The sequence below is a fragment of the Lipotes vexillifer genome, unplaced genomic scaffold (genome assembly GCF_000442215.2).
Source record: "Lipotes vexillifer unplaced genomic scaffold, Lipotes_vexillifer_v1.1 scaffold397, whole genome shotgun sequence".
NCBI classification, from domain to species: domain Eukaryota; kingdom Metazoa; phylum Chordata; class Mammalia; order Artiodactyla; family Lipotidae; genus Lipotes; species Lipotes vexillifer.
The window spans coordinates 2,428,688-2,453,108 of NW_006772681.1; the positions used below are offsets into that span (position 1 = coordinate 2,428,688).

General features: G+C 53.5%; 1 protein-coding gene across 3 annotated transcripts in view; it reads right to left on the reverse strand.

Annotated features, from left to right (window-relative positions):
* DLGAP4 (DLG associated protein 4) overlaps positions 1 to 24,421 on the reverse strand; it is a 90,996-nt gene that overhangs the window by 63,579 nt on the left and 2,996 nt on the right. For 2 of the 3 annotated variants that reach the window (XM_007447749.1, XM_007447748.1), the window contains exons 2-5: positions 23,085 to 23,326; positions 20,267 to 20,381; positions 17,575 to 17,625; positions 14,287 to 14,527 (exon numbers count right to left, since the gene is read on the reverse strand). In XM_007447749.1, the coding sequence (XP_007447811.1) occupies positions 14,287 to 14,527; positions 17,575 to 17,625; positions 20,267 to 20,381; positions 23,085 to 23,326 (649 nt within the window). Of the gene's footprint in view, positions 1 to 14,286; positions 14,528 to 15,352; positions 15,419 to 17,574; positions 17,626 to 20,266; positions 20,382 to 23,084; positions 23,327 to 24,421 lie in introns of all 3 variants that reach the window. The other variant, XM_007447747.1, reaches the window with a different exon arrangement.

Consider the following 24,421-nt stretch of genomic DNA (forward strand, 5'->3'; position numbering starts at 1 on the left):
CATTCCTGCCCAGATGTTCAATTCCACAGCCCTCACCCTGGCCAGGTCTGACAGTGTCTGCTGCTGGGACTGAGCAGGGGAAGGGTAATCTGCTTCTGGAAACAACCAATCCTGCCTGAAACAAAGCCCATGATGAGGGGCCAGTCTCCTCACCTGTAAAATGGGGATAATATTGGGACCTGTATCATAGGATTGTTGCAATAATGCAGTGGGATAATGCCAGAAAGTGCTTAGCACAGTCCCCGACACCCAGTGAACAGCAGTGTAGCAGACAGGTTCCCATTTCTTGAGGGGCCTTTACAACACGAGTTTGCATCCTCAGAGCAGCCTGTGAGGAAAGCATTTCCATCCCAGTCTGACAGGGAAGAAAACTGAGGCGCAAAAAGTCGACCAATCCAAGGTCACACAGCAGGGACAAGCCAAACTGTGACACCAACCCGAGAAACTCTCAGTTCAGCTTTACCCAGAGTGCGGCCCACAGGCTTTCAGCATCAGACTCCTCCAGAGGGCTGGTTTAAAAAGCTGATTCCTGCCCCCAGACCTGCCAAATGAGAATCTTTGGGGATAGGGCTCAGGAACCTGAACTTTGTAAAGATGAGGAGCCTAATTTTTATATATGAGGAAACTGAGGCACAGAGAGGTAAAGTGATCTCCAAGGTCACACTTTCAGCAAGTATGGACCTGGGACCGAATTCACAGTCTGACTCCAGAGGCAGCAATCAGAGACTTTCTGGAAGAGGTGGCATTTGACAATGTGGGCCTCAAAGGGAAGAGACGGCACCACGGGGGAGGGTACAGCACAAATAAAGGCTTGGAGCAGGAGAGGCCAGGCAACAACAGCTCAGTGTGGCTTGTGCTTCCAGATCCCTGAGGTGAAGAAATACATATGGAGCCACCACTGCCGCCTTCCCCTGAGAGCCCAGAGGGAGACATTCCTGAGCCATCCGAGCTTCTGGGAGGAAAGCCTGTTGTGTGCAGGGTCTACAACCAGCAGGTCTACGGCAGTGGCCCTCTGGGTGTGTCTGGCTGCTGCTCAGGACGAGAAAGCCAGGGAAGGTGGTGACTCAGTCCCCACCCAACCTCAAGCTAGTCCCATTTAAATTTGAGATGAGCTCAGAGGCTGGGGAAATGCCAAACAAACCCCCCTTGCAGAACAGACACCAGATCCAGAGAAGGCAGCCCGAGCCGTAGGCTACCGGGCAGCAGCAATAAATGTGGAGCAACGCTGTGGGTTGCAGGGGTAGACAAGTCAAGAGGCCTGGGCGCAAGCCCTCCCTGGGCCCCTATTCTTCATTCACCCATGAAACAGGGAGAACTCCACTGGCTTCTGACTTCCTCCCAGGACTGTTGTGAGGAACAATGGAAAGGAAAGAGCCTAGCAGATTACACAATGTCCCACACAGCAAGCGAGAGGTTAGAGGATCACTGCTGTTAACATATTAGAACAGCCAGGAGGTGCTTTCCTTGCTACCTGAACCCCAGCCACAGCGGGTAGAGGGAGAGGCTGGGCCTCTACCTTGTTCCCACAAAGCAAAAAGGGATCCAGATATTATCTGGAGGTGAAAGTTCACATTTATTAAACACCTACTGTGTACTAGTTATTTTTTAATGTAGAATCTCACTTAATCCTCACCACAACCCTGCAGTGTAATTATGATTATCTTGCGTCCAGATGAGGAAACTGAAGCTCAAAGAAAGTAACTAGCCCAAGATTACACAGGCAGCGAGTGATGCAGACCAACTAAGACCAGGTGTCTGCGGCCCGAAAACCCGCACTCTTTCTCTGGAACAGTTTGTATAAGAGGCATAACATGTCTGGTATAGGGGTCCAGCTCAAGCACTGCCTCCTTCTGGAAGCCTTTTTGATCCCTTTGTCCGGACAAGATTTCTCTCCGATGAAACCCCACAGCACATTATCAGCACACATCTGGCAGCACTCAACACATTCTGCCTCTTATTTTGTGATCAAGCACACTTTTAACAGGTAAGATAAGATGTAGGTGCAAATAGGTGGCATTTCAGTTACCTTAAAATCCTCAAATGTCAGGGCCGGAAGCACCTAAGAGAGCACAACAACCAGCTTCCTCATTTTTTCAAAGGAAAAATACAGAGGAAGACACTTGTCTGAAGTCACACAGCATCTTAGCATCAGAGCCGAGAATAGAACCTTGGCATTCTGCCTCACACAATTTCTTTAGGGATTCCATGATTTCAGAATCAGCCTTAGGACAAGGATTATCATTCCCACTTCACAGATAAGGAAGCTGAAGCCCAGGCGAAAGCAGCCTCCCTGAGAGGTGAGATGTGGGGACCACAACCCTGATTCCCTCCACTTTCAGGCCAGAGACCAAGCCCTTTCTCCTCCCTGCTGCAAGTAGTCTGTGTAGCGTGTCAAGCTCAGGGCCCACAGTAAAAGGTCAACGGATGCTGGAAACTGTCATTATACACCAGTGCGCAGGTGACACCAGCCAGACAGCGACCTCCTCAGAGGCAGTGCTACGGCAGAGGACACAGGAGTCCTGGCTGAAATCCTCTGTGGGTCCCTGGTCTCTCTGTAAGACGAGGGGGCTACAATAGCTGATCTTAAAGTTCTGGGACATCTGAGGCTTCTTGACAGCAGACCCCAGCTGTCTGTGGAGCATCTCTCAGCTGAAGCCTTTGCTCCCCCACTCTATGGGAAACTGGAAAAACAGGTGGGGCTCACAGCCACAAACTGACAGACTTTATTCCCAAGTGCCACTGGCCAAGCAGGGCCCACCTTTAAACAACAACAGGATGGAACATGGAAAATCCAACTGTCTCCAGCACAGACATCCAGCTGGGCACACCCACCTATCTTTACAAACTGGCAAAGAGCAACCAGGAATGGGGGTATAAAAAGGGGCAGCCTGCCCCCTGCCCTATTGGAAGGGCAGGTGCATTTCTGAACAACCAGGTGGCAATGGAGTCGGGGGGAGGGTAAAGAACTCTGGGCTGAGGAGTCCCAGGCCTGGATCCCTGTCCCAACTCTGCCATGAACTAGCCTGTGTGCCCCGGGCAAGCTGCTTTCCCTCTGTGGGGCTCAGTTTAAAGACAGACTGACAGTTCCCAAAGTGTCTTTACAGATGTTTCATTTGATTGTCACGACAACCTTGTGAGGCTGCCATAATTATTCCCTTTTTAGAGATGGAGAAACTGAGACTTGGAAAGGTTGAAGGTCTCATTCAAAGTCACACAGCTTGAGGCTGGCCACAGAGGTCTTAGACCACCAAACCCAATCCTCAAGGGTGGTCAGGTTAAAAACAACCCTTCTCTCCCCTCACCCTGACTGACAGTCTCAGCAAGACCAAGGCAGCAAAGACCCTGGTTCACCTACCCAGTCTGGTGGCTGGCAAAGTTCTGGCCACAAACCGCACAGCCCAGCCGCTTAGGAGGCCGCACCCCCCCATGCAAAATTTGATTACTCAAGTTGGCAAGAACGCAGTCCCCACCCCCAATCGGGTCTAAATAAACGCCCAAGTGATATCACATCCTGCTGGCTCCAAAATAGCCCAGGCCTGCCCACAAGCAATCACAAAATGCCAGGCCATGCAGGGCCAAGCGGGCAGGGATGCCCAGCCCGTGGCACCGTCCACACACACAAGCAACTAAAGCAGAAGCCTCAGAGCAGGAAGGCTCCCCACTCCCACCTCTGCCAGACAGCCTGGCCCCTCCCTCCTTGCCCCCTCTGTGGGGAGGCCCCAGAGCCTCCTGCCCCAGCGCCAGCCCTCGCCCCAGCGCCAACCCCATGGAGCCTCGGCCGCGGCCAGCCTGCGGGCGGACTCCAGCCAGACCCGGACACCCCACCACTCACATTGCTTCAAGAGCTCCAGACACAAAGCCATGAGGGCCGGATGGGGGTCAGAGACCCAGAGACCGGCAAAGACAGAAAAGGGGAGAGGGAGAGACACAGGAGCAGAGAGAAGGGGAGACCGGGGATCGGGGCAGAGAAAGCAAGGGGGAGCGGCAAGAGCCCTGGCAAAGGAGTAGCCTTAAAAGGGGGTCTGCAGCGCAAGAGACATTGAGTGGTGACACCAGCAAGACAGATGCGGGGGCAGAGAGAGGCAGGGAGAGCAAAGCAGGGGGCCCCCGACCCAGAGGAATGAGGAGCGCAGAGGCCCGAGAGAGAACAAGGAGAGACAGCAACAGGGGACAAACCAAGGGAAGGCAGGGAGGGGCGCTGAAGTCTGGGAGCTGGGGAGCTTTGGGGGTCCCAAGGAGAGACCCCAAGGGATCTAGGAGGTATCAGCGTAGACAGGGGACACCAAAAGAGGGAAAACCCTGAAGCAATGAGGGCTAAGAGGAGGCAAGACCCCCGGGATTTGGGGGTACAGATGGAAGGGAGGATCCTCAAGGGATGTGCGGGAAGCTCAGAGGAGAGCCTTGGGGGAGTGTGGAAGGTGTTCTGAAAAAAAGGTCCCCAAAGATGAGAGGCGCTCAGAGGGGGGAGGCTCTGAGGGATGAGACGAGCGCCTTGAGGGGGACCCGAAATAGGGGAGCGAGGGAGGGGCTGGGAGGCAGCGCGAGGGCAGAGACAAAGAGACAGCGAGCCAGGGAGAGACAAAGCGGGCGGAGCGGGGCTACGGGCCCGAGGGCTGGTGGCCGGACAGAAGGACGGAAGCGCGAGCGGGCGGGGGGACGGACGGACGGACGGACGGACAGAAGGGGAGGAGGGCGGGGGCAGGGCAGGGCAGGGCCGGGCGGGGGCGGCGCCCGTCTCCTCGCGGGGCCGCGGCTGCTCCGGGCGGCGCTGGGCGGGCCCCAGGCGTCCGGGCTGAGGAGGCGGCGGCGACGACGTGGACCGGACAGACCGACGAAGTGACGGACGGGCTGGCGGCACCTGCGGCCAGCAGCGGGCACTCACCCTCCTCCCTCACGCGGCCCGGCCCGAGGCTCCGGTTTTGTACGCCCGAGGGGCGGGGCCTCTGGGTTAAAGCCCCGCGCCGGCCCCGCCCCGCCCCGCCCCCCGCCGTCACGCGCGCGCGCGTCGCCCGGGACTCCCGGGATGAGCGGGGGCGCGCGCAACCCTCTCGGCACGTGGCCGTAGCGCGCGCGCGGAGGGGCGTGTGCGCAAGCGCGCGGGGCGCTCAGTCCAGCCTACGCCCAGGCCGCCCGACCCCGAGACGGAACGCGCGCCCACGTCAGCACGCGCATGCCTAAGCACGGGGGACTCCGCCCCTCTAGCCGCCCCCACCAAACCGGTTCCAGCTGGAACCAGACGCATGCTCCCTGACGCGAGAGCGGCCAGCAGAATCTGCAGCAGTTTACCGTGGCGACCCCTCGCTGTTCCCGGGGGAAACTGAGGCTCAGAGCAAGCAGTCTGAGGTGGTCTTCTCCTCTCTGTGTGGTCAGATTAGCCCCCTAGGTACTATCGACTGTACGTCCTAAGTGTTTCTAGTTGTCCCCTCTACTCCATCCTCCCTTTGCTGTGCTCATCTGAGGTCCTCCAGGTTGGGTTAGAATCCTTGAAGGCTTTGTGACCTTGGACAAGATACTCATTGAACCTCCTAAGCCTTCATTTCCTCCATAGTAAAAACCATCACATCCAGGATGCCTTGGAGAGCCAAGTGCAGTAGGAGCTGCCTAAATTAATAAATCACTCCATTCACGGCTCATGGCCTTCCCAGTTCCCCACTTCTCCTCTGCGAGTCCCCTTACTCACAGTCCTGGTCCTTGGGGTCTCATCCCTCATCTGCACCTACTTGCAGATCCAGCTTCTGCTCCCCCACCTGCCTTGCTGGGTGACCTAGGCAAGTTCCTTCCCTTCTCTGTGCATCTCTTTTCCAAATGTAAAGTGGAGAAAAGAATCTTACTCAAGGGACATCCCTGGTGGCGCAGTGGTTAACGATCTGCCTGCCAATGCAGGGGACACAGGTTCAATCCTTGGTTGGGGAAGATCCCACATGCCGCAGAGCAACTAAGCCCACGTGCAACAACTACTGAGCCCGCGTGCCACATCTACTGAAGCCCATGCTCCTAGAGCCTGTGCTCCGCAACAAGAGAAGCTGCCAAAATGAGAAGCCTGCACACCGCAACGAAGAGTAGCCCCCGCTCGCCACAACTAGTTTCTCTAGCCCACGCACAGCAACGAAGACCCAACGCAACCAAAAATATAAATAAATTTTTTTTTAAAAGCATCTTACTCAAGAAGATGATACAGTCTTTCCAATACCACTGTCTTGCGTAAAGGTGTAATAGTAACAAAAGCAACTGAGGGCTATTGAACCTTGTTTGATGCCAGGCACTGTACTAAGCACTTCGAAAATATTAGCTTACTTTGCCCTTCTCAAAGTCACTATGCTACACCTATACCATTCACTTAGTATTTATCTTTAGACTGATTACTTAGGAAAATTCAGGAAGCCCCAAAGCACAGGCCTGACTGTCTTGCTCCGTCCCAACCACACCAGCCCTGCTGCTCCTCCAATGCACTAGGCACCCTCCTGCCTCAGGGCCTTTGTACCACTCTTCTCCCTGCCTGGAGTACCTCCCCAGCACTACTCCTTCCCTCACTTCCTTCAAGTGCTTGCTCAAACATCTGTCTCAATGAGTTCTATCCTGGTACCCTGTTTATGCTGCAATAGCCCTGTCCTCCAGCTGCCGGCACTCCCAGTACTCCTTGCCCTACACTACTTGCCAGTAAACCATATACTTATTTGAGTTACTTATGCTTATTGTTTTGTCTGCCTCCCCCCATATGCCCCCCGCCAAAAAAGTATGTAGTCTCTATGAAGGCAGAGGTTTCCCTTTTGTTCACTGATGTGTCCCTGGTGCCTAGAGCAGAGCCTGGCCCATTGAGGTTATCAGTAAGCATCTATTCAATGAAAGGGCTGCCTCACTGCAAGGCTCTTGCCCTTAACTATGGCCTCAGGGCCTCCGAGGTTCAACTTAAGCACCTTAGTCTCTCCTCCTTTGGCCTGACCTCTCTACCCCTGAGGGAGTAAGGAATTATTCTTGTTCAAGAATCTCAAAGCTGGGGGTCCCAGCCTGCCCACCAGTTCTTAAGCCCAACCACTATTTCCCCCAGAAGGCTCAGTGGGTCTGCCTAAAAATGGGAGTAACTCAGTTAACCAGGAACTTCCTGGTCCACGGCTGGGTGGGGCTGTGGGAGGAAGTCCACCTTCTGCCCAGTGCCCTCTGGGGAGAGGTGCCTATTTCAGGAGGTGGGAATTCTGGCTCCTCATCACTCACTCTAGGAAGGCCTCCTGGACCCTCCCACTACTCTCTGACTCTATGGCCCCTGCCCAGGCCTCACTGTGCCTTGCCTGGACCACTGCACAGCTTTCAATCCATCCTGCCCATGTGGCCAGATAATTCTCCCTGAAACTCCTGTGACCACACTGCATCTCTTTACCAGGACCTTAAATGGCCCCTCCAACACAGGATAATGGGGAACTCAAGCCAGGCAGACCGAGGTGGGAAACAGCTCCTTGACCTTCTAACTGGGTGACCCTGACTTGACACTCACCTCCTCTAGGCCACAGTTTCTTTGTAAAGTATCTGTAAACATGTGTGTATGTGTGTGTGTGTGTGTGTGTGTGTGTGGTTAACTGGGCTGAATAAGGAATGTCAGATAAGTGCAACATTCCTGGACAAAGTAGCCATCACTAATCGATGGTGGCACATTTCTGTGCTTAACCCAATCTCAGTCCTGAGCTCCAGGGATCAGAGATGACATGTGAGTTGAAGTCTATTTGCATCTCTGGTCATGATGGTCTTTCAGGTTCCTCTCAGCCCTGATATTCTGGGGATTGGAGTGTCCAACCTGATAGCAGCCTGTAGTGTAATAACCGGAGATTGTGGAGGGTTAGGCCTGGGAAAGGGCTTGGGGGACAGAGCTGCCTGGAAGGTTGGCTGCTTACTGGAATTTTGTCAGCCTCCCTTCCTGTGTCTATGGAGGAGAGAGTAAATCAGAGAAGAAACTGGGAGAGTTCTGGGGGAGGGGAGAGGGGACAAAGAAGGGAGGACAGAGCATTCTGTGACTCAGATAGGAGGTGTTTGGGGGTCCCCAAACCCAAGCCTCACAACATAGATGGAGAAATTGAGGCACAGGGAGGGGTCAGGACCCACCCAGAGTGACACAGCACAGCTGAAACTAGAACTCAGAGCCCCTGAGCAAGGAGCAAGGGTGTTTCCCAGTCCAGAAACCTATCCCAAGCACTGCCAGAGAGTGACTCCAGGTGTGTGCACATGTGCGCGTGTACACACGTGTACCCATGTGCAGCTGCGGGGAATGCAGTTGGTGCGGGGCAGGGGTAGGTGGCAGGTACTACCCAGCAGCCACCGCTCCTAGGTGTTGTCACAGCCTCCCTTGTGATTCAGAGGGAGTGGGAGAGACACAGAAAGGAGGCTGGGGAGGGAGAAGGGCCAGAAATTGAGAAGAAAGAAAGGGAGAGAGGCTGGGAGGGGAGAAACAGGGCTGAGGGAGACTGGCAGACAGAAGGCTAAGATGATGGAGGGGAGGGGAAGCTGGAAGAAAGGGATGGAGGAAGGCAGGGAGAAGAGAATGAGCGCTAATGGGGGATGGGCAGCGTCAGCGAAGGGAGGAGTGGGACGGAGCGCATTCTCTGTTCTTTCTTTCCTTTCTCAGAAGTGGAGAGAGAGGGGGCAGGATGGGGCAGACTGAGGGGGTAACGGCACCCCCGTGGGCCCTCCCAGGTAGGTCCTTTGGCTGGGGAGGGGCACGCGTATGTAGCGAAGCTTCTGTTTCCCCCACCATCCCGGCTGGGGCCGGCCCTGCCTGCCAGTCACCTGCCAGAGCTATTTCTGGAATGTGGAATCTGGGTCAGAGAAGGGGAGGGACAGAGGGGGTGCTGACAGCTGGGAAGCTGGTCAGCCCCCAGCAAGCAGGTGGGGGGGGGGGGGGGCAAGCTCCATGCCCTGCCCAGGGCCACTCCGGAGGCGCCCGCCCCTCCCATGCTCTCACCATCTCAGTAAGTGGCCTTCACATCCACCCACCTGCGGCATATGGCCTGAGAGCATATGTGCCCATGTGAGGGTGACAAAGAGCTTTCATGCCCCTCAGCGACTGGGGGCTCAGAACAGCCCTAGGTGGGGGACAGGCCCCGGACTGCTCACTTCCTGGAGACATATGCTGAGGACAGGGGGCAGCCTTCTGAGCAGGGGTGACCCCTGTAGGGAGACAGTGCCTGAGGGAGGGTGTACCTGTGGCTGGTGGGGTGTGTCTGTGAGGAGGGAGGTGGTTATGGGCCAGAATGCCATGGATGGTGGTGCAAGCTTTACACTGATGAAGGGTGCCACGTATAAGGGGGGTGCTGTTCACCACACAGACATAATCGAATTGTATATTTATTATGACACATCTGCGGCAGATGGCAGTAAAGGACATTATTCTAATAAAAATTGTGCATCGTGATAATTTTCCAATAGATGACAGTTAAGTGTCTTTCCTAACCCAGCACTAAGGTACTGTAGGGACCAACTGCAGCTCTGGGCACAGGTCTGAAAAATCTGGTGGCTTTGGTTTTCCCTGCAAGGCAGGTGAGTTTACCTGCTGAGCATGAGGGGATCAGGGGTTGGAGGAGAGAGAAGCACGTATGTAGTGGTCACTATGGAGACCTGGAGGGAGGGCTGAGTGGGGAAACACGGGGTAGGGGGGATTGTTTTGGTGGCTCCAATCTGTTAGGGGCATGATTTCCTCACAGGTGTGGAGGTGGCATGAGCCTTGAAGGAGACACACACATATGTGAGAGCATGTGCCACTGTATGTAGAGATTAGGTGTATGTTTGTGCATGTGAGAATATCAGTGTGCATGTGTTTTTATATGTTTTCAGAGAGAGAGGTCTAAGGGTACAGAACCTTATATATGTCCATAAGTAGGTATATATGTGCACACATGTCTGGGTAGGTGTCAGATGTTGCTACCAGTACTTTCTTGAGGATCCTGGTTTGGGCTTAAGCTCCTAAACTGAGAATAATTGGAGCCCCATATCCCTACATTTAAAGCCAGAAATGCTGGATGATTCATACAGGATGTGCTGAAGGGGCCGTGATTGAATTTTTGGCCTCAATTCTCAACCTTTCCCTGTGTTCATGCCCTTTGCAATGTAACTGCAGTTTCTCCCACAAAAGGTTGAGTGTATTTCCCTGGACCTTGGCTTTGGGCTCATGTGACTTGCTTTGACCAACCAGATGTCCACAGGTGTGACACAGAGACTTGAAATGAGCTTGTACCGTGGGATTTGCCCTCTTATACTTCTGCCACCACCATGAGAAGTACACGCCTTGGCTAGGGCACTGATTCCAGGAGTGCGCTTTGGTTCCAGGAAGAGAATATAGGACATGCAGAGCAGAACCAGCCGACCAAAAAACTCATGAATGAGAACAAATGCGCATTATTGTGCGCCTCTGAAATTAGATTTGCTTGTCTGTTACACGGCATTATCGTGATAATAGTTGATAGATACAGAAACTGGTACCAAGAGTGGGGTGTATAAGCAACAAAAACAAAAATATGTAGCACTGGCTCTGGGACCAAGTGGTGAGCAGTGAGCAAACTGCTGGAGGAGGCTTGAAAAAAGGTTACCCATACTCTGCAGAGACAAAATGCTTGGTAAAACTGTCAATCTACAGTAACTTGAAGAGAACCAATGGATTTGGGCAAGAGAGTTTCCAGGTAAAATGTTGAAAGCAAGAGCTGGCTCCTTTGGGCTGAATTTGATAAGGACTTAGAAGAAAGAGGAATTCATAAAAGAAATAGGGAGTGTCACAGGGAGTGTTTAGAGGGAATACAGAGAGCCCAGAACTTGCTGAGTTGGGCAAGAGATCAGTCAACTCCAGCTTCTCCAGCCAGTAAATCAGTTTCAAATTAATATACAGCCTGGGGACAAAGATCAGACCAAGGTCATGGCCTTAAGATACAGCACGTGGGTCAGATCAAATCGAGGATGTGGTTATAACATCTTTTATTAATACTCTAAAATAATAAGGTACCGTTCAGTAGATGCTCTCAGCTACTCAAAAGAGCTTCTAGAAAGCTTAAGGGCATGGCCCCACAGAAGCCTGATGCACTCAAAGTCATCATAATTGAGTTGAGAGAGACTGACATGACTCAAAAATAATTGTGGGTGTGCTTTTTGGTACATGGGGTTAAGTGGAATCAAATACATAGAAAACCCATAAAGTGTTTGAGGGAGGTGTGTGGCCAAAACTATGATCAGCTTAGGCTCAAGGGACCGAGAGCACTCAAGATGTAAAAAGACAACTGGGTCCCTAACTTTCTTCAGGCAGGAAACAGACAAAGAAGGCTCTTTGGCTGCCCAAAGGCCTATTCTCCAATGCTTTCTTTAGACATGGCCAACAAGCCTAATGGAAAAGGAAGGGCTTTCAGAGAGCAGAGCCAAGAGCTACGGAAAACCATGGCTTAGGGAATCAACCCCAGAGCATAGAGCTTGGGCCTAGTCAAGAGACATTCCCTTTCCCAGAGTATTTGCCCGACATCTGCCCAGAAGGACTTCAGAATGGCCATGGATCAGTAAGTCTCTGAACCCCTTCTCCCTCTTTCTGAACAGGAGTGTGGACTGCAGTCATCCTGTCGCTATTTTACCAAGGTATGCTGGGTGTGTGTGCGGGGGGTTGGGAGGTAGATACCTTTTTTTTTTAAATTTTAGATTTTAGGTTGCTTGATCAAGAGGAGCCACATCCATATCTGACACAGATCATGAGATGTTTTTTCCTTTTTAAAAAATGTATGTATGTATGTATGTATGCATGTATGCATGTATTTAGGTATTCATTTATTACTCAAGGAGAGTTGATTTACAATATTATATTAGTTTCAGGTGTACCATGAGATCCTGATGTTATGATTGGATGAGTCTTTTCAGGATCTTTGGGATAAGGGTATTTTCTGTGAGAGGGACACGAATAAACGTGGCCAAGAAAGTGGACCACAGTAAATTGAATTACTGACCCTGATTCTTCACCCCTTCCTCTGTCCACACGGTGGGAGGATAGTTCTCCACCCCTTGTTTTTGAGCTACGACTTCCTCTAACTAATAGGATTTTAGCAGATATTATGCAAGCAGGGACCTTGAAATGTGCCTGTGTAGTTAGGCTTGTTCTCTGTGCTTCTGCCATCAACATGAGAAGAACATGCCCTGCTAAAGCCACTGCTCCCAGGAGGACACTTTGGTCCCAGGAGGAGGGTGAGAAATGTGGAACAGAGCCATTCCAGCTGACCCACAAACTTGGGAGCAAGAAATAAATGTTACTTGTTGTATTACACTGATTTTGTAGTTGTTTGCTTTGCAGCACTATTGTAGCAATAGCTGACCAATTCAGGGACCCAGACAGTTCTGGGACATGTAGCCCATCACCCATTTTCAGTCCATTCATGAGTGATTGGGGTCGGGGGAGATTGGTGATTGAAGGTTTATTTGAAGAAAATTGTTGACGTGCTATCTGATTCCCCAGGCCCACCTCCTGCTTAGAGAACTTTCCTTGGGCCTGATGATGTGGGGAATCTGATCCTTTACCTGAGACTCTTATAAGACTGTAACAGAGTGCCTGGGAGAGCCTGGCAGGGATACCCTGGTTTTGGAGGCCAAAGAAACTGGACCCCGACACCTGCTTTGGAGACTTCTAACGTGGAGAGGCTGGCAGGCTTAGCTGTGACAGGAGGCCTAGAAGGCAGGCTGTAGCAGACCAGCCTATACTTTCTGAGTTCTGCAAGGCACAGGCCTCATTTTCACATGGGTAAAGTGGGAGCTGAGGGAGACAGTAGGGCTGGAGTTGTCATCAGAGGAGTCTGCCCAAGATGCCTGCCTGGCAGGGCCAGGTTCCCTGGCAAAAAGAGGCTGAGTGCGGAGGAGGGCGACCACTGGTTGGAGAAGCTGAGGCAGAATAAGCAGCAGTGGCCTGGAGGGGGATTGCCCATGCTAGGAAAGAAGACACCACAAGGGCCCTGCAAGGTAGGAGAAACTCTGAAAGCACCACCTAAGAGAAAGAGCTAGCAAGTGGCATCTGTCACACAGATACTCTTGATGCCAGACAACATCTGTACTAGCGACCTTCCCCTCCCACTGGAGGAACCAGAAATGGCCACTGATGAACAAGGAACAGAGAAGGCACTCACCACCACGCCCAGCTCCCCACTGTGGGCTTCTGAGCCCAGTCAGGCCCTAGCTGCAGGTGCATGAGGTCTGAAGTAGATGAGACTGATGTTTTGAAATGAGACCAGACTCTCAATACCTGAAAATGAGACTGTTCCTTAAGGTCTAAAAATGCCTGGAAAAGCTCGGGGATCTGCCCAGATATCAGCCACGATTTGAAAGGCAATAGTGAAACAAAGTGGTTTCTTGCTCTGCCCCCTGCCTTTGCAGTTCATTCAGTCAATAAGCTGGTTTCTTGTGTATAGAATATCCATAAGATTCAGGCTCATTTATTTATATCAAACACCAATTGAGCGCTTGAAACATGTGGTTTTCCTACAATAATCCAACCTCAATGATTGTCAGGAGGCTCAGAGTCAAGTCTGAGAAACAGTAATAACAGCTACTACACTTGTCAGCTCCTACCATGTGCAAGGGCCCGCCTAAACCTCTCCAGGCACAGCCTTATTTCATCTCCCCCGAGAGCTCTCTGGGGTCTGGCTGATGCCTCAATTTCTACATGGGGAAACTGAGGCTCAGGGAGGAAAACTCTCTAGTCAGAGTGAGATCAAAGTTCTCTCTACTAAGCCAGAAATTGTGCTATGATCTTCCTGGGTCTTGATGGTCATGGCTTGCTCTGGGACACAGGGTCCCCTTTTTCTCTGATCGTGCCTGGGTTATTGGCAGAGAACTTAGAACAAGTATCAGAAAGGATAGGTTGTCCCTGACTGTGAATATGAGAGAAACCTGCAAACGCACCCCTTTGAGAAGGCTCAATGCAGATCCCATCCTCTATTCTGCAGGGGCCCACCCTCCCCACAGGTTTGCCTACCTGAACTAATCCAAACAGGTAAGTAGGGCTTCAGTAAGAGCCAGGGTCTAGAGAGTCAGGGGCAACCAAGTATCTCACAAGCTCCAGCCCTCACGACCCTCTCACCCCACCCCCAGTGTTGACATCTGCCTCTGTGACAGCTCCCCCCCACCCCCCGCCACTGCTGCCATTTGAGCTCCAGTTCATCAGTTGGTGGGAGGTTCAGCCCCAAGGCCTCCTGCTTTTGCTAGCCACCCCTCCAATCCTGGCTCACCAACCATGGATTCCTCCCCACCTCCGGTCCACCAGGAACGGTCCCAGGGGTCCCCCATCTTGGTACTCACTCGGAAGCGTGCGACTATTGCTGAGGCTGCCGGTGCTGGGAGGTGGGGAAAGGGACTGCAGGGAAACACTGTCCTCCTCCTGCGAGCAGCCTGCCTGGATGGCGCGCAGGTAGCTATGGCTGCGGGAGCGGAAGTAGCTGGGCAGCGGCAAGTCTAGAGCCTCCGCCGCGGTCGACTCTGCTTCACTGCAGGCCGACTCGCAGGCTGCCTCATACTGGTCGCTCAGATCTGCCTCCCGTACCTGTCAGGGCAAAAGCAGGCATCAGGGGCCGGCTGTGCCCACTGGGGAGGGATGGGGTGCTTGGTGGTCGGCTCAGCTGCAGAGCTGGAGTCTGTGGGGCCTCAACTCGGCCCACCCTCCTGCTCCCGTCTCACTCAGGACACGGGACGGGCAGATGGGGCCCTTAAGAAATATACACTCTCTCACCTCTTTGGGCCTCAATTTTCCCATCTCTACAATGGAGGAGAAACTAGTAAACATACTTTCTAGGATGTCAGCTAGGTTATATCTTGTGTGTCCAGACTGATTAACTAATAGATTTTTAGGTCATATCTGAATTCAGCCAGAAAGAAGGCTATAATCAGTAACGTCTGCCCTGGATGTTGGGATGGGCAGGCGGCAGTAGGTGTGCTAGATATTTACCATCTTATGGTCCAATTCCTTCATTTTTATAAACAAAGAAACTGAGGGCTACTGAGGGGAAGATACTTGCCAGTTGTACCCAGTGAGGAAGTGCCGAATCAGTACTCCAAATGTATATTTAAGGAAGATTAATCTAGCCCTGGTGTACAGAATGGATGTTGGATATAGGGTCTGGAATGGAGGCAGAGGCCAGAGATGAAGCTGATGCAATAGTCTGGTGAGAGAAAATAATACTGGAATGAGGGTAGTGGCAGTGAGGATTGATTAGTCACATCTGCCATGGACAGTATGGGGAATGGAGGTACATATGCTATTTGCCATCTCACATCTAGTTCAACCCCATCTGGATGGTTTCTAAGTGTCCCTCTAGAAACAAGATCCTACAAATCTGCAGCTGGGGGTGTGAGTGTAGAGGGGGCTCACCATACATACACTCTCCAATGGTTCTGGAAGGGTCTGTCTGACCCATGTCTCAGGCCATCTTGGTACCTGGGGATCACAGAGTATAAGCTGAGGAGTCAGCTGGCTAAAGATGGACACTGGGTGGGGGTCCGGGAAGACACCTGGGCTACACGGGAGGGGGCAAAAGTTGACTGAACACCATGTGGAGGAAAAGATGAAGCTGGATATGGGGCCACTGTGCCCTGGACCTGGCTGTGTGACCTCAGGCAGGCCAGTACTATTCTCTGGATCAGTGTTTCCCTATCTAAATGGACTAGAATGCCTGCAGACTCGTCTGGCACTGCATCAGGTAAAACGACTGGATGGATCATCACGCAATTATTTTTTCTGGCTGCACCGCGCGGCTTGTGGTATCTTGGTTCCCCGACCAGGGATTGAACCCGGGCCCTCGGCAGTGAGAGCACGGAGTCCTGAATGCTGGCCTGCCAGGGAATTCCTGATCATCACCCAATTTGGAGTATATGTTTGGAAAGGTCTTAATTTGCTCTGTTCAATATGGTAGCAACTAACCACGCGTGGCTATTTAGGTTTAAATTAATTAAAATAAACAAAATTCAGTTCCTTAGTCACACCAGCCACATTTCACTTGCTCATGTTACCTTATTGGACAGCATGGATTATAGAACACTTCCAATCATCACAGAAACTTCTATCAGACAGCACTGATAAATTAAAACGTAGTCCATGTGACATACCCAAAATTCACTTGGAGAGGGTATTAAAGAGATAGGTGTTTATCCTCCAAAGCTGCAACCTGAGGTATATTGAGAGGCCCCTGTGATTGCCAAAGGCGATGAGGTCCTGATTAGGGATTGCACGGTAATGGCCCACCTCTGGAGCTAGACTGCCAGAGTTTCATTCCCGGCTCCATCATTTTCTCACAAGAGGAATACGGGCAAGTCACTTAACTGTGCCTCAGTTTCCCCATCTGTAAAATGGGGGCTAATTAGAGACCAGATTTCACAGGATTGTGGTCAAGATGAAATGAGATCATTCATAATCACATGCTTCGAATAGAGTTGGGAAAACTAAGCACCTGATAACCTGTACCTGTTATTACAGGCAACTTTGTGGGGCAAGTGCAAAGATTTGTCAGTGTCGGTTAAGATGCTCCCAAGCTCCCAGGGAGAGGCCAGCTGGTTAGTGCTGTTGGTATGTATATCATTGAGGACGTACTATGCGCAGGGAACTGCCCTGGGGGTTTTATATGTGAATACATCACACCCTTATCATGAGGCTGTTGAAGGAAGGAAGAGGTCACCTGGCCCACTGTGGGCTCCCCAAAGACCCTCTGCAACAATGTGCCCAAGAAGAATTATGATATGAAGGTGGGAGGCACATGAGGCATTCGTGGCTGGAATCAGGAGATGTGGAGCCAGTCACAGTTCTGCCCTGTAGGCCGTGTGGCCTTGGATCAGTCCCTTGCCACTCCTGGCCACAATGAGGACTTGGGCCCAGAGCACCTTCCCTGCCTCTCTATCTGGCCTTGGGGCTGGGTCCTGGGAGGGAGGAGACGACCACCTCCAGGGGCAGGATGGGTGTGCGTGGGATGGGGCACCCTTAGGACAGGCAGACAGTGCCAGGACTGGCATCGTCTTCACCACCTTTGGTAACCTTGAAAAGTGTCTGCATTCATTCCAGAACCCTAACATCCTTAAAGGTCTTATTGGAACCCAAGAAAGGAGATAAGTCAGGGGATATTGTGGCTGGGATGTGAAGGCCAATGCCCCCAGCCCCTGATCTGTCCAAATGGAAAAGTCTCCCCAGGCCTTTCCCAGGCTTTGGGGGATGAGAGGAAGGAGGGAGCTAGAAGCTCTCAGGGTACACCTTCCTTTATCTTGGGGTTATTATTTTTAAAAAAACATTTTTTAAATTCAAGTATAGTTGATTTACAATGTTACGCCAATATCCTGGGGTTATTCTTGCCCCATCCATAGATCCTAGCCCATTCTTTTCCATTTTTGAGAAGAGGAAACTGAGGCACAGAGAAGTGAAGTGATAGGGCCAAAGAGTGGAAGGTCCAGGCACCAATGTGATTCCTGACACTATCTTCGCTGGAGGGGGCTTTTCTGGTGCTGGCTCTGCTTGCACCTGCCCGGCTCAGGGGCCAGGACCACTGAGGTGCCTGAGACGCAGCCCTGGCCTCTGGGATTGGGGGACAAGAGAATGGCAAACATACTGACCTGCTGCTCGTGGCCAAACAACTGGGGGATCAGGGAGGCCTGTCCAAACATCTGCAGGAAAGAGATGGGGGAGGGTTATGGGGAGACTGAGGCTGGGGGCTAGGGTTGGGTATTAAGGCCTGGCTGCAAGAGAACTTGTGGCTGGCTGGTCTAACCTCCTCCCCAGACTGGCTGAGGCCCAGTTGCTGGGAGGTCTTGGCTTCCTCCAGGGGTGGGAGGCTCACTCCTTCTGGGGCTGGGTGTTGTTGAAGACTTGTAATCTGCTGTTTATAAGTCTTTCTCCTGGGTTGGCTTCTGGGACCATGGATGTCCTGTCTGCTGCCTTTCACCTGGGCAGGCAGCTCCCAGGATGTACAGATTAGGGACAGAGCCCAGAGACTTCTCTTCCCTGGTCAGGGCTTACACAGTCCAGTGCCTGGTGGGAGCAGGGTTTCTTCTGGCAGGAGTTGAGGCCTCAGAGACACAGACAGAACTGGACATCTCTGACTTTGGGGTGACATATGTGGCTCAGGTCACTCAAGCTTCATGGGATGAGGGTGTGGGAGTTCAGAGGACCCTGGGATAGGGGAGAGCTGGGGCTGGGCAGGGGGTAGTGGGAGAGACCTGCTGGGGTCCCCAGCCTGGCTGATTCCATGTACCTTTTCGTGTAGCCAAAGGACAAAATTGTTCCAGGTGCCAGGGCCAGGCAGGGGATGGAGATGGTGGGTGTGAGAGAGACAGACAGACCCAGAGAGAAACATGGAAATGAGACACACTGGAGAGAATCAGAGAAAAATGTGAATGAGGGGAGAGAAAAACAGAGGGAGACAGACACAGACCGATAGGGAGACTGAGGGATGAGAGAACAGGCAGGATGGGAGAGACAGGGAGGGACGCCATCCATTCAGCAAACCTAGGTGCCCTGTGCCATGTGCTGGGGGCTCTGTGGGGACAAGAGAGCAAGGTCCCCGTCTGCAGGGAACTCCCAGTCTTAAGAGTGAGACAGACATCAACTAACAAGTATAATTCCAGATAGTGAGAAGTGCTGTCAAGAAAATTAAGAAGAGTAAGGAAACAGGGCCCCGGGGACCCCCTGAAGCAAGTGATAGGGAAGGTCCCTCTGAGGTGACATTTGAGCCAAGACCTGGGACACGGAGAACCAGCTGTGCAAAGATCTGAGAGAAGATGCTCCTGGGAGAGGCAGGAGCAAATGCAGGGAGCCTGGGGCAGGAATGAGGTGTGTGAGGGGAAAAAGGGGGCCAGAGTGGCTGGAGCAGAGTGAGTGACAGAGCAAGTCGGGGAGCACATCTGAGAGGGAGGCCGGGCTTCACAGGTCTGGCTTTCACTAGGGTGAGGCGGGAGCCATGGGAGGCTTCGGAACAGGTGACGTGATTTGACTTCTGTCTTTTACAAGCTCCCTCTGGCCGCTGAGAATAGATTGGGGGTGGCAGGCACAGAGTCCAGGACAATGGTACAGGTGAGACTTGGTGGGGCCTGGATGAGGATGGTGGGGCGGAGGGTCCCCTGGCCGGGGGTGGGGGGCTCTCCCTCTCCCCACATCTGAGGTCAGTCTCCTTGGAGCGTGGGAACGACAGTGCTGAGGATGGGGGCTGGGGCGGGCTTGGCAGGGCCAGGAATATGGGGTGGTAAGGAGCTGGAATCCGAAAGTTTTAAGCAGTCTGTTAGCCCAGGCTGTGGGGCTGCACACGGTGGGACCTGGGGCCTGTTCCTGCCCAGAGAGGTGGCTGGGTCTGCACCTGGCTGCCTCTACTGCCTCACTGTGCTACTGTTGGCAGATGTCTGCCCGCTCTGGGCCTCGTCTCCCCATCCACACCATGGGGGGGAGCCCTCAAGCCTTGACTGGTCGTCCCTTTGCAAACTGTAAAGTACTGTGCACAACACGGTAGGGGCTGAGGTCCAGGTCTGGGTCTGACAGCCCTAGATCTCTGCCCAGCTTTGCCTCTTCCTAGCTGTTGTGACCCCACCTATCTGGGCCTCAGTTTCCTCATCTATGAAATGGGGATATGGATGATAAGGCCCCCTCTGGGGGTGGCTGTGAGGGATCAAGGAGCTAGCTGATGGTTGAGAGAATTCATAGTACAGCACAGCGTGTTTACCGCTGTTAGTGGCAGAGCTGGTTGGGCCCTGGAAGTCCAGCTATCCACTGATCAGGTGGGACATGGAGGTCCAGAGTGGAGAAGCAACTTGCCCGAAGTCACACAGCAAGATGACAATGCTAACCATCAAGGGAGCCATCCTTTGCTGAGCACATTATGTTTGTTATCTCATTGATTCCTCACAACCCTTTGAAATAGGAGTTATCACCCTCCGATGGTAAATCAGGAAACTGAGGCTCAGGGAGGGGGCGTTTTGTCCTGGGTTCATACTGTCAGTGACAAGACTGGGACTCAAACCCAGGTCTCCAGTACCCTATCCTCAGGGCTCCTGGGTCTAAGGCAGTGGTATGGCCCCTTCCTCTGGGCCCACAGCTTAGGCCATCAATGTTAGGCCCTGTGAATGCTCTCCAGCCACAGGACAGTCAGTGGGGAAGAGACACACAGAGGCAGCTTCAGGAACAAAGACCGAACAGAAGCACAGGGCAGATATTCAGGGGCCACTCAACAGAGGCTGGGCCTGGACGTCTGTCCTTTTCCTGGGTGGGAGTTGGGGTTCTCCCAAGCCCACTGACCTTCTGGCTGCCTGCCACCCTTACCTGGCTGATGCAACTGGAGTCGTTGAGGCTGTCGCTGACAGGGTGGTAGTCCTCCTCCCAGCTCGGACACTTGGAGGGCAGCAGCATGTCCACTGAATCCAGGCGGTCCAGACTCCTGGTGGGGATGGGGAGCAGATGGGGCTCAGCCCACCCTTTGTTCAGCATGGGAAACTGAGGCCCAGAGGGGGAAAAACGGGCCAAGGTTATCCAGTGGCAGAGGGTAAAATGGAAGTCACTGCCATCCCGGGTAGTATGGGGGGTGATGAGCAAGGGGAGAGCTGCTCCCAGCTTTTGGAGGCCTTGTGAGTCTGGAGGGTGCTGATGGCCCTCACCTGTTATGTCCACTGCAACCGTGAGGTGGCAGCACAAGCTTGCTCTTGACTGTTTCAAACCAGGGGTGGGCCACACCAGCTCAATTCTACAGCCCCCTCCTCTGCAGGCCTGGGGCAATTCCAGGGGCTGGACAGAGGAGATGGGTCAAGGCCCACAGCCTTGACCTCCGGCCAGGGCTGCCCAGAGGTCATCAGTTTTGACACAATGTCCAGGTAGCCTCCACCAGGCCCCTGAAGACTCACCACTTCTCCCCATAGCCCTGGCTCTTCAATCTTTCTCACATCTACCTGACCCTGGGCCTCCCCCTCCCCAACTCCCCTGCTCTGGAAATAAGGTCCAAGCCGCCAATAGCTCAGGGCCTTGACACAGACAAACTTGGATTGGAATCCAGCTTCCTCACTGGGTGACCCTGGGCAAGTCGTCACCCCTTAAGTCTCAGTTTCCTCACCTATAAAGTGGGGGATGTCACTGTGCCTGCCTGCTGGGGCTGTAAGGAGGTTTCAGTGACGCAGATTCGAGGGCACTGGGGCAGGCATAGAGCCCAGAGCACAGCAAGGGCTAACAGATGGCCCGCATTACTGTTACTACAGGAATACTCCTTTTATTGCACTTCACTTTACTGCGTTCTGCAGATATTCTTTTTTTTGCTTTTCTCTTCTTTTCTTTTTAACAAATTGAAGGTTTGTGGCAACCCGGAGTTGTCAGGTGATGGTTAGCATTTTTCAGCAATAAAGCATTTTAAAATTAAGATATGTACTTTTTAAAAGACATAATGTTATTGCACACTTAGACTATAGTGTAAACATTACTTTTACTTGCACTGGAAAACAAAAACATTTCATGTGACTCACTTTATTGCCATGTCCACTTTATTGCGGTGGTCTGAGGTATGCCTGTACTACTATTATCAATTCCCTCTCATTCAAGGCCTGGGCCCTGGTCCTGCCCACCTCTCCCACCTCCACGCCCACAGGTCATTCAAGGAATTGCAGGATCTCAGGAGTAGAAGGGGTCATAGAGATCATCTAGCTCAGCCCCCTTCACTTAAAGCTAGGGAAACTGAGGCTCAGAGAGGGTGAGACCTAGGAATGGCTGGTGGTGTCCTGAATTCCCAACTGGAGGCCATTGCCTGCCTCTGTCCCAGCCAATGAGACTCCCTGCCTCAGTCTACCGCCACCTGCCCTGCTCCATTCCCTCTGCTGCAGTCCTCCCAGACTACCTCCTCCAATGAAGCTCTGGCTCTTGCCCCCAGGAGTAGAAGAACTAGGGCTAAGCTTATTTCCTTTAACTCTTCCAAGTCCTTTGTCTGTTTCTGACTTGCTTCTGCTTCTCTCCCTCAGCGGGTTCCGAATCACCTATACCGACTTTCACCTGTTTTGCACTCATCCTTTTCTGTTCTAATCCCCACGGTGACTTCCGCATGGGAAAGGCTCACTTCTCTCTCTCACGTGTTAATTGCCGCTTCCTGTGTGCACGTGTTTCATGTTCCACGCTGTCACTAACTCTTCCCAGTCTTAAAGCAACAGGATGGGGCCCCATCGGTGGAATGCCAGGCCGGGGGATGGGACAGGTGAAGGCTGTCTCTCTCCCTTTCACTTCTGGATCCTCCCTCATCCCCAATCTCGGAGCTCAACTCAGGGGTCAATTACAGGGGCACTGGCAGAGGGGTCTCTGGCCTTCCCTGGGCAGTGCTGGCACAAGGGGTGGGCTCACTAAGGGCAGGGTTCTCTAACCTGAAGAGGGTCTCCTGGAGCAGTTCCCCTGTAGGAGTGGAAATCATCTGGGGATGTAGCTCCTGTGGGCAGGGTTTACGTGGGCCAATCACTCCGGAGAGACTCCCCTTAGGATTTACCAAAGGATAAGGCTCACCTGTGGCCAGGACTTAACTGTGGGGGGCTTATGGGGTGGGTTCACCAAATGGCGGGGCTCTCCGGAGTCAACTCATCAAAGTGCAGGGGCCAACCTAAGGACGAAGATCTCAGGAAGGGGGCTAACCGGAAGGAGGGTTCACCTAGGGGTCCTGGATCATTGGGGGCGGGGCTTCACCTGGGTCTGAGGCTGGAGGGCAGGATTCATCTCTGGGGCTGGGATCTCCGGGCGGGCGGCTGAAGAGGAGGAAGGCGAGGTTCCCAGGGGTGGGACATACCTGTGAGGGGCTCACCTAGAGGGCAAAGCTTGCCTGTGAGCCAGGGCGGTACGAGCGTAAAGAGGCTTTCCCAGAGGAGCGCTCACAAGTGGGCGGGGTCCCAGTGGAGCAGCGTAAGCCTGCGGGCGTGGCTCGCTTTAAGGGAGTGGTCCCCTTAGGGAGCAGAACTCACAGGTGACCAGGGCTTCTGGTGCGGGGTTCCCAGGGGGCAGGACTCACTGGTGAGCGGAGGCTTCCTGGGGTGGGACTTGGACTTCGGAGAGGCTCTCCCACGGTGGGGCTTCTGGGGGCAGGGCTGGCCTGCGGGCGCAACTCTAGGGGGCGGGACTGTGCGCTCACCTGCGGGGATTGCTCTGCTCTCCCAGCGACTGCTGCGTGGCCCTCAGGTAGCTCTGGCGCCGCGCCGCCGTCTTGGGGGAGGGCTTGGGGCTGCCGCCGGACTCGTCACTGTCCTCGTCGCCCATGGCCTTGATGTAGCTGCCGCTGCGCATTCGCCGGCACGGGATGGGGCCCTCGCCTGTGGAGTCAGCCTCGCGCGGGGACAGCAGCGAGGTGGTCCATTCGCCGCCGCCTCCGGGCACCTGGGGTTGGGCGGACAGCCCTCAGCCAGGGTGGCTCGGGGGGCAGCGCACACCGCCAGCGCGCCGCCGGCCACCCAGCCTCGGGCTCATCACCTGGGGAGTGAGCTGCACGCTAGAAGCTCCCCCGCTGCCCACCTCGGGGAATTCGGCCTTCGGTGCTGGGTACTGCCACTAAAGGCACCCATCAGCAGGGCAGAGCCGGGGCTGGGAAGGATACCTAGGTTCCAGAGCCAGTTCTGCCGCAGCTTCACCATGTGGCCTTCTCCAGCCTCAGATCTCCGTGGATCTCAGGCTGAGTGTGCCCCAGCAAAACCGTCCAGACAGAATGATCACAATGGCAGCTACCCTTCTGAGCAACCCCTGTGTTCCCATTACTTCCCCTGCTATCTCAGTGGATGGCTTATGATCCCACTGCCCAGATAAGAACAGCAGGCTTGAGAGAGGTCCCTGGACCCTAGGATGGTGGGGGAGGATGAATCAGGGGACCCTAGCACATCAGTACGGAGGTGAGGTCTTTGGGGCCAAACAACATTCCTCATCCTACAGGTGGGTAAACTGAGGTACAGAGAGCACAGGGGCTTTGTGGGGTCTGGCAGCCATGTGGTGAGCTGGAAAAAGCGCTCAGTGTTCCCATCTGAACTCCAGGGACCCCATCTGTGGAAGGGGGCTGTGATAAGGGTAAAGTCACAGCTGTGAGGGCAGCCCTGGTCCTCAGTGGTTACAGTGGCAGAAACCACACTGAGAGGACCTCCCCTGCCCTTCTGAGGCCACGCTCTGCCAGCTGCTTCAGGGCAGCACACACTGTCTACACTCTTGTTCACTTGATACCCACCGATGTGTCCACACAGTGGATATTCACCTCTTTATGGAGTATGCTCATCTCAGCACTCACACGTACCTCAGCCTGAGCACAGGGTGAACACGCCGTGCCATGTACATGGACCTCAGAGAGCAAGCATACCCTTTCCCCACACACCCCTCTCCCCAAGGACACACCCCTCTCCCCAAGGATGCACCCCAGCCACTTCATCATGTGCCCACCCCTCAGTGAGTGCACAATGTGAACACAGAGCATACACACCTCCTCACGTGCAC